This window comes from Ptychodera flava, chromosome 3, assembly GCF_041260155.1.
Source record: "Ptychodera flava strain L36383 chromosome 3, AS_Pfla_20210202, whole genome shotgun sequence".
Classification (NCBI taxonomy): domain Eukaryota; kingdom Metazoa; phylum Hemichordata; class Enteropneusta; family Ptychoderidae; genus Ptychodera; species Ptychodera flava.
The window spans coordinates 23,296,858-23,306,479 of NC_091930.1; the positions used below are offsets into that span (position 1 = coordinate 23,296,858).

General features: G+C 37.3%; 2 protein-coding genes across 3 annotated transcripts; one reads left to right on the forward strand and one right to left on the reverse strand.

Moving 5' to 3' along the window:
• The first annotated feature begins 970 nt into the window (after window positions 1-970).
• LOC139129774 (uncharacterized) lies at window positions 971-5,753 on the forward strand. 2 transcript variants are annotated; one of them, XM_070695462.1, is made up of 4 exons: window positions 971-1,118; window positions 2,695-2,935; window positions 3,520-3,719; window positions 5,609-5,753. In XM_070695462.1, the coding sequence occupies exons 2-4, from the start codon at window positions 2,697-2,699 to the stop codon at window positions 5,644-5,646; spliced, it is 477 nt and encodes a 158-aa protein (XP_070551563.1). In that variant the 5' UTR covers window positions 971-1,118; window positions 2,695-2,696; the 3' UTR covers window positions 5,647-5,753. The 2 variants fall into 2 exon arrangements, with proteins under 2 accessions (XP_070551563.1, XP_070551562.1); XM_070695461.1 differs by lacking the exon at window positions 971-1,118 and adding an exon at window positions 1,476-1,557 and having other exon boundaries at window positions 2,689-2,935.
• Window positions 5,754-6,799: 1,046 nt separating this feature from the next.
• LOC139125594 (uncharacterized) lies at window positions 6,800-9,336 on the reverse strand. The gene is made up of 5 exons (XM_070691696.1): window positions 9,199-9,336; window positions 8,642-8,797; window positions 8,247-8,445; window positions 7,796-8,017; window positions 6,800-7,358 (listed from the first exon to the last, which is right to left on the reverse strand). Exons 1-5 carry the CDS (start codon window positions 9,216-9,218, stop codon window positions 6,888-6,890), a joined length of 1,068 nt encoding a protein of 355 aa, XP_070547797.1. The 5' UTR covers window positions 9,219-9,336; the 3' UTR covers window positions 6,800-6,887.
• Window positions 9,337-9,622: the final 286 nt, after the last annotated feature.

Here is a 9,622-nt window from a genome sequence, read left to right on the forward strand (position 1 = left end):
CCACAGTAACGCGCGGCAGTTCGAATTCGTTCCAGCACGCGCACAGTTATCTACAAATTCAAATAAAAACGCCATTTTCTCTTTTCAGTGTTTATTTACTGTTCTTTCTTGAGTATTCATATATACGGCCTTGATAAATAACTTGGGGTCACAATTCAAGAAAATACATCATCAGCAGACGATACAGGGGATTCGCCCGAAGGTCAGAACAGGTCAAAGCCTTGTTTCTTCCTGAATAATTACACTATTTAAAAGTAGTTCCAATGGTAATTATATTTTCCAGTTCGTGTTTTGCTATAAACTTATAGTAATTGGTTTTCAAACCGATGAACATTTTTGCATCGAGGATGGACTTTGTATTTATGGCGAATTCATCTCGGTGTCGGTTTTCGAGCTGACTTACGGTTTGCGGATCGGTATGTGGTGATTTACCACGTAAACAAGACACCTGTGGCAGAGTCATTATCGGCGACAGCGCAAGGAATTGTGGGAAATACACGCCGATAAGAACTCCTCGGTGGAGATTGGCGTACACGTTCACGTTCAAAAGAGAGATTAAGATTGCTTACGTGAACGTAATGTGAACGTAAACGTCATCACTTCTTGCGCGCCTTTCCCGTAATTTGATTACGTCACTCGTTCGTTTGTCGTCTGCAAGCCGTATTTTACGTGAAAAAGGTAAGTTTCACGTATGCGAATTCCGAGAAAAAAATAAGGGTTTATTTGAGAAGTGACTTCAATGCCAATGATTTGTATTCAGACTTTCTTTATCACTTAATGTGTTAACGTTGAAAGTTGTTCAGTAACGATACATTGTATGTAAAAAAGAGCACAATTTATCAGAGGGGATTTTTCGTTGAGGGCATCCTTCAGATTGCCGCTGTAGTGACCTTTGGCCGAACACGGAAGCAACAAAACGGCAAGCGAAAGGATGCCCGCTGCAAAACCCCCAGTTCATAATTACTGGATATTAATTTTTGGCTTATATGACTGTCATGTTGGTGAAGTGCATAGCATCGTAGACAACTTTGAACTGGTGTAGCCCCACTCGGAACCTGGGAAAACTTGACTGTTCGCTCGATGCCCGATGATGTTGTGAAATGCATTGAGCTGACCTGGTCTGTCATGCAGTTCACCTCCACTTTGCCGGGCAACCTTTGTCTTTTTACGCAATATGCGATCTATTTGAAGTATTTTATGCATGAAGTATATCTCTCATTTTACCAAGAATACCTTATTTAACTGCTGACCAATTGTCAGGTTTTCTGTTTTGTTTACGCGGAACAGGAAATTTCTGAAACCACTAGTCATTGCATGTAGTATATAGGCCCCAGTGCAGTGGCTTTGCTACCTCCATGGTCACTGCCTTCCTTTGCTGCGAAAACGAGCCCTGCCACTCCTTGACGTGTTCTGCTGGGAGTGGCAATGACCAAGCTACCCGAGTGGCAGAGGCTACGGATTCGCAGCGATGCCTTCCTAAGATACTTGTTGGGTTTCACCAATTGGAAAAGTTGTGTACGATGCTTTGTGGTGTACATGAACATGTAATTTTGTTTGGTAAGTAGTAAAACTTTGATTCTTGGTAATTGAAAGCTCAGCAACGTTTGTTTTTCAAAATGTTGACGGTTTTTCTGAATGTTCTGAGCTAATTGCAATTTTGGACAAATTTCCATGTCACTGTATCTAGCATGATTACAGAACTTGTAATTAGATTTTAAGTTCAGCCAAAAGGTGACATAGATTTGATTGTTTTTTCTATAGACTATAAACAATAATGGGCTGTACTTGCTGTATTGTGACAAAGGAAAACATTTTTAAAAATTGTTTTGTTATAAATTATATTTTTGTAATTTAGCTACCTAATACATGCTAATAGCGTTGATCGGGATTCAAGGTTTGTTTCTAAATATAGTAAGGCGCGCGCGATATCGGCACGTCGCGCTAGAATTTCGGACAAATTTTGTATGCGATCAGTCTGTGATTATTGTCGTGACTTATAGCTTGAACTTGAAATATTTCATTTATATGCCTCTTGCCGTCACGTCAATAGACTCCAAGCTCGATTTTTGTCGTTCTTGTTTGTTCAATTTGCTACCTTGTCTCTGAAATTTTCGGACAAACAAAATATTTGCATATACAGTGACGTCATTTACGATCAGCGTTATTATGTTTTGGTATGCCTGCTAAACTGAATGATAGTGAATTTTCAGTGAATAGAGCTGAGCCATTAAATACTGCAAGATGATAGTCAGTACTCTGATGGCATAATTTTTGGTATAGATCAAAATTAGATCATCAAAGTAAATATTGTTATACCCACAAGCAAGAATGATGAAGTGTAGAGATGATGAATGATATTATCATAATTTTTCAATTAAGTGCATGAATCTGAAAAACACCTTACATGAAAAATACAAAATTGTTCATTGTATCTTTGATGTTGAAGTGGCTGTAACTGATAATCTTTTAATATTCTGGTTTAGTGTATCAAGTGTAGTTTCTTTCTACACACAAAAGCATTCAAACACTAAAAGTATTCAGCTTGTCAACACAGGTGATGCAATTAATGAAAATATTGAAAATGCACACAAAGTTACACCTACTATCCTTTAATCTAAACATTCTAGTTTAGTTTTTAAATTTATGACCAGGTTATTTACATGTCAACTATCTAATTTTGGACTATAGTTCTAGAAATGACAACACCAAAACGGATTGCATTGCGCTGGACGGTTCAGCAAGATGTTGATTTGCTGAAGGAGGTGGTGGCCAGTAGGCCTGATACATCAGCAGAGTGGCAAGCTATTGCCAATAACCTGATGAGTCATTGGTCCTGGGCTGAAGACAGAACAAAAATATCACCAAGATCTGTCCGAGAGCATGCAGATTTACTGCTAAGCAAGTTCAAAGAAAATGACAAGAAGTCCATGAAAAAGTAAGTAGTATGCAAGTGCTGTTGCTACTCAGTATATGATACCTGTATGTGGTGCTAAAATCATTTGGGCTTTATAATTTAGAGGTATTTAAAATTAGGTGATAACTTTATCATTATTATATTAAAGGGAAGGTTACTCAGGTATTTTTTGTTCAGTAATAAAAAAATCGATGAAAAACTGGCACGAAATCTGTCTCTGTTATTCACTTTCACTCACTCATAGTACAATGGCACCCATTTGAAAATCTTTGGTTATAGGCGGAAGTGATGTAAGAGCCTAGCACTGCACTCACAGTTGCAGGGCTTCCCCATAGTCTATAGCTTGGGAAGCCTTACAAGTGTCGGTGCAGTGCTAGGCTCTTGCGTCACTAACGCCTATAATCAAAGGTTTTCAAATGGGTGCCATTGTGCTATGAGTCTGTGAGTGAAATTGAATAACAAAGACAACAACAGCTTTTCACAGATTTTTATTGTGGAACACAAAATTGCTGGATAACCTCTCCCTTTAATCATTAGATTGATTTGTCTGAATGTTTCTGAGTTTTTTAGTTGCTATTATTATAATTCATACTTCAATATTTCAGATCTGGCACAGAAGAACAATACAATGAGCTGCAACAATTATGCCAAGAAGTCCTTTCATATGTAGAAAGTCATGCAGCCAGTACTTCTAAGGAGGTTGTTGCATCAAAGAAAAAACATGAACAGAGACAGAAAGCCCTAGCCATAAGAGAGACTGCCATGAAAAGAATGACAGCAACAGCAGGGAACAATGACCAAGAAGGTATGCTCAGTCATTATGAACTATCACACACTTCATTTGTATCTTCTCAGATTCATTGAATGTTCATGTCTTGCTGACAAAACTGTTTAATCAGGTATCATCTATTCTGCTGCAATAGCATGAACAACTAGTCCCATAGCAAATCCAAATTGATATTTGCATGAGGAAACATAACTTTAAACAAAGTTATCTTCTGTGACAAAGTCAGAACAAGACATTTTTTGGGTGAGAATATGGCAATATGAAGTGTGTTGTATAGAACAGTTCATTAAGGATAAGGGGACATCCACAAATAGACTCCACTCTCCATTAGTCCTGGGAAACAGTCTATAATGTGGTATATGACTCCTTGGTTTCATGGCCAACCATGGGTACTGTCAAATCATCAAACAAGCATGTGTCTTCAGTGCTGTGTACAGCCATGTCATCACAGCACTGGTCATATGCAGACCGGCCCACATCATCCCCAGTCACAAGACATGGGATGTCTTGACATATACAGACTAGACCAGTACCACAGCATTTTGTCAGGGCCAGTTGCTAGAGTAATTTATTTTTGCTTTGTACAAGATTATTAATTCCATTGTTTGTAATAATTAGCCATTTCATGCCAGTGTCAACTTTTGACACCATCCACAAAACAGTCTGCTTATTATCTACTGTAATTACAAAAATTGTGTAGATAATTTTTAAATAATTTTAACCAAAATCTATAACCGATGTCCTGCTATACATTTTGTGTTCAAATTGGAAAAAAAGTGTCAGTTAAAAATATATGAAAAATGTTGCAACAAAATTTAGGCCAGTAAATGTGGCATTCAGGGGGTTAATTTCTTTAGAAGTGTTTTGTTCTCCAACACAGCCCCCCCAAATAATTATTCCTTTGTTACAGGCTCTGTGTATACCCTGATACAACCCTGTGGCAAAGGTCTGTGTCATCAAAGATGTCCTATTGCTGTGACAGAGGCTGATGTACATGTCTATAGTCAGTGCTGTAGTCCTGTAGTTGTATACAGTGTTGTAGACACAGTGATATGAGCGGGTATGAAAGTTTGACCTGCATCATCATCAGTTCGTGTATACTCAAATAAACCAATGACCGTGTAATTACATCATGGCGAACAGTGCCGCCAACCTTGAAACCTTGACAAGCACAACAATCAGGGCTGACGGACTGTCAGCGGCCACTTTGAAAATTCAGTTATTGTTTTTTTTTTCAAAATGATGGCTGACAGACCGTTAGTCTCTGGTATTGGCTGATCCATCAGCAGACAGTAGTAATATGTACATTTCAAGGTTGGTGGTTCTGGCCAGCATACCATAATTGGCACAATCATTGGTTTATTTTAGTCACATGGGGTTGTGGGATGTATTCTAAACCTCTTCAGTTTTAGAGTGTACACAAAATGATCATTTTGTATACTGGACTGTGTACACAGACCTGCAACAGGGTCTGAATTTGTTTAAATGTGGATACAATTATGCCTTTATTAATTTTTCTCTTCAAAATTGATCCATTTTCTGAACATTTTCAAATTTTCAGGCCGTGTAATTTCAACACTGACACACCACTGTCTGTCCACCAATGTCTCAATCATGTGGTCACAGCACTGGATACAGCCAGAAATTATACCACTGTATACATTCATGCAATAATAGGCCTGATTCAGATCTGTCAATATTTTCTTGATATCTGACCAATTTTACATGTCCTGTAACAGACTAAAGGTCTGTTACTGGTACTGATCAGACTATGTTGCAGTCATGTACTAAAATCTCCATGTGCTTTGTTTAGCCGGGTACACTACAGAATCATCAACCATAACATTTCAAATTTTCCATTCAATTTATAATTCACTCTTTTATCATATAATTTCATTTCTCTCCAGAGCATCACACTAGCAAAAAGCAAAAGGTCAGGTCATGAGGTCATCAAAGAGTGAACTCTTTTCCTACCTACAACAGAAACATGAAGTGGAAATGAAGTATAAGCAGGACGCCCTGGAAGTTGAAAAAAGAAGGTTGGCACTTCAAGAGAAGTAGTTAGAAATGCAAATGAAGATGATAGAAGAGCTTGCAAAAAGAAATTAAATTTTAAATGTGAATAAAAATGTTCAGTTTTTCCCTGAGCTATTGTGTTTAGTTCCATGTTTAGGTTGTTTTGTTTTAAAATAAATAACTGTTCATAAGATTATGTTTTTGTTATTTTATTGATCAAATGAGTGAAATGTGTTGTCTCCATGCAAAAGGTTTTCTGAATGAAAGTTTAGCCCAGCCTCTTGCTTATAAAAAAAACATTTGTTTTTAGCTGTGCTGTCAGTAACGCGGAGCTTATCTGATAGGGTAGTTGTCCGTCGTCGTCATCTGTTGTCCATCCATTCTCCATCAGCAATGGTCTTCTTCTCTGAAACCGTTTCAGATTGCTTTGAAACTTGGCCTGGAGGTTCACATGATTCACCTCACTCAAGTTTGCTCAAATTGTGGAGAAATTGCATCTCTTAATTTTTGTGTAATTTTCCTCTATCTGATGATAAAATTTCAGAGTTTCTTGCACTGATTTTATGCAGTTTCCATAGGCTACCTTGCCGATATTGTAGCAGTTTTTGTAAAATTTGCATCGTTATCCTTTTTGGGTACTTAATCATTGCAAATTTTTTGACAATCACAATGATTGTCTGGACAGTTAAACTGTGGTTGAATATGAATGTCACTTCTCACATTGATGTCATCATCTCAGTTCTCTTAAATATCACAGCAGAGCTATATCGGCCGTTAGGTCACTTGTCTTTTAAGTAAGTCAACACACATACATGGTTGCAGCAGGTTCCCAAACAACTTACCAATTTACCAAAACTTTGAGTGAATCCAAATCTGAGACTGTCCTGTAGCAGACACTATAACTCCTGACAATCATATATCAAGAAAACATGTTTATTAATAATGATACTATTTTGAAAATTTAAAATACAGTGAAGTATGACCATATAAAATTATTTCAAGTTATACACCAAAAAGTAAAGATAATATTTCTCTGTTGTTGGACATCACGCAGTAAAATTTTTCATTTTACACATCAAAAAGATGCTCTCATTTTGACAAATTTGCAAATTTGAATTACAATCTATTTCAACCTCTAATTATTTTTCACTGGTTGAAACAAACAGGTTTTTACAGTACTTGTTCATTTGAAAGATACATTTCAAGTGTTGGTGGCTGCAGATCAAAAAATGTTGAAGTCTCACTCCCATACAGACAAGTGTGACAATTAGTTAGAATGGTTGCTACAAGAAAGTACATGGCAACAGGCTGTAGGTACAGTTTTTGATTCTTCTTAAAATCAAGAAATGCAAACAAAGTGATTATCTTTGCAAAGCCCCATTCTACACATACACGTACTTCAGACATGGACCGATTGAAAATCTGCTGCTGGGGTGTTAGGTGTGCTCCTTTGAATGGGCCCATTAACTCGGGTCGGAGTGGATAAGCAGGGTCCCCGTAAACACACATCATTGGGCCATCATTTTGAAGCTGCTCTAGTTTTGGAAGTACTTCACTCTCTCCAAGCATGAAGGCATCATGACGGCTCCCTTCTATAGGTCCAAACATGTGGGCAATGAGGCCATTTGGAGCTTGAATGGACTGAAATTGAATGGAAAAATATTGTCAACTTGGTTTAGAAAGTGAGATTCTGATAAGAAGACAAAACACATTTTTTTCTTACATGGAATTCTAAACATTTGAAGAAACACTTGAATTATTCAGACATGAAAATTCGTTGAACAATTTAATTGACACCTTTCCAAGCCAATAAATTTTTTTCAAAAGTAAATTTGAAATTTTTAGTGGGAAGGCTAATTATGAGTGAGTTTGTGAATGATCCCTTGGACTTAACAGTAACTAGCTCAAATTTCTTGTATAAAATTAATATATAACGTGTGTAAGGTCTCCTTAAGGAACACAGCTTGCTCTTTTTTTCCAATAGAAACCTGTGAAATGAATATGATTCACACATTATGAAAAGACTATGCCTCCTAAAAAAAAGATTGCTAGCTGAGTGAAAAACATGATACCCTTACTTGGAATTTAAGACAGTGAGTTCGCTTATGCCCAGAGAACACAACACCTTGGCCACTTGTTGGTCTTGAAATTGATCTTGCAGTTCCATCGATGAACCCCCAACAATTATCTAGTGTAGCCCCCTTGTTATGAACTGCTTCAGCAAATGTCACCATATCAAGCCACACTAAATTCAGAGATGTCAAAAGATGACCAAATTCTTCATAGATATGTTCTACAATCTGTATAAAAGTAAAACACCCAAAGCACATTTGAGATAGGTAGCGCAAGTTATAAAAATGCAATTGTTTTAAATACATATCTGCATGTGACTGTGACTATGAAATCTCATCAGTTTTACAGACTGTTATTTGTTCCCTGCATCTGATTTTTATCAAATTATGGTTTGCCCATAAGCCTCATGTGGGTTTCACTTTCTGTGTACCAGTATATAAAATTAAAATTATTTACCGTGTTGAAAATAATGCTCAACTCTGGTTCATCCCTCTGAAAAAATGTGACTAAATCACACCAACGGTTTGGGTAGGCTAGTCTGCGTAGAAGTATGAGCAGAGCTTCCATACTTGTTGCAGCAGTTCCATTGTATCCTACAATTTTTTCTGGGAGAGAGAGTCCATCATGCAACCGGGTAAGGTCTGGTTTTGCAAATCTGGAAGTTGAGTAATAAAATTTGTACTATAAGAGGAGAATTTGCTGAGTGCTATAGAAACAATTAAATATATAAATGTTTTTATAATAATCAATAAATAAAATAGACAAAGATAACATGAAATAAAATTTAGTTGAACAAAAGACAGTTCCATATAGATGCAGGTATTTGCATTAAGGCATGAGATCTACATTACCTGAAAAATTCAAAGCACTCATCATCCGAAAATTGATCGAGGTTCACTGGTGTATTTTCAAGATTTCTTCCGCTTGAGAATGTATCAGTTAACAGCATATCCAAGTCACTATCATCTTCCTCACAAACCAAAAGTGCGTCAACGATTTCTTCTCGTCTGCGTGTACAATTTTAACAGGATAGAGGCAAATGTGAATGTTGTAGCCCGTGGATGCAGTCGAGGCTACCACTGTAGTTATGGCAAGGGACAGATCACCTACACACGTGAACACTACGCTAAATTCAAAAGAAATTATTTTTTTCGTTCTAAACTTTCTGGTTACTTGATTTCATGATACAACTGCTCGTCGTCAACATAATTTTTTTGACTCGCTCGTCTTCAACAGCTGTGTTGCTACATCATACATGTAGGAACTACACCTATTTTATTTCCTCGTTGTTATTTTCAAGTGATTTTGCCTTGCCTCGAGTTTATTCATCTTATAGGTTTTTTCCGGTTTAAAATTTTCTCATAAAAACAAAATATGCAATAAAATGTGTAATTGAAAGCCTACATACCTTCTCCGAGCCGCAGCCATCCTTTAGTCTACTTGTAATGTTTACCAACAAAAAGCATACAAAAGAATGCTGTAACACTAGAGATGATTGGATAAAAGTAAACTTCCGCGCCAATCAGATTCATTTTTACAGCTTGCAAGTTTCCTCGATGTCAAAGGTCACGTTATTATCTTATCGCTTTCCCGCACACGTAGCGCGAACGCAACGTGTGTAGGCGTTCGTCGTTACGTTCACGCTACATACGCACATCTTAACCTCTCTAAAAATCCATTTGGCTACGCGTTACGTCACTCGTTTGAGTGGCACGCGCAAGAAACGGGTCGGTTCGGCTTCGGTCCGCGTAGTCTGTTTCTGCATCACAGGGATACCTCAATGGTTATCCGGTATGCCGCGAATCGACGAAGACATTTCACATAAAAATAAC

Excerpts from the sequence above, each read along its gene's own strand:
- LOC139129774 (XM_070695461.1), top strand. The coding sequence starts at position 1,521 with ATGCTTTGTGGTGTACATGAACATGTAATTTTGTTTG. Across the intron at positions 1,558-2,688 it reads TGAACATGTAATTTTGTTTG|TTCTAGAAATGACAACACCA; the intron begins GTAAGTAGTAAA and ends TTTGGACTATAG. Across the intron at positions 3,720-5,608 it reads AGGGAACAATGACCAAGAAG|AGCATCACACTAGCAAAAAG; the intron begins GTATGCTCAGTC and ends ATTTCTCTCCAG.
- LOC139125594 (XM_070691696.1), bottom strand. The coding sequence starts at position 9,218 with ATGGCTGCGGCTCGGAGAAG. Across the intron at positions 8,798-9,198 it reads ATGGCTGCGGCTCGGAGAAG|ACGAGAAGAAATCGTTGACG; the intron begins GTATGTAGGCTT and ends TTGTACACGCAG. Across the intron at positions 8,446-8,641 it reads GAGTGCTTTGAATTTTTCAG|ATTTGCAAAACCAGACCTTA; the intron begins GTAATGTAGATC and ends CTCAACTTCCAG.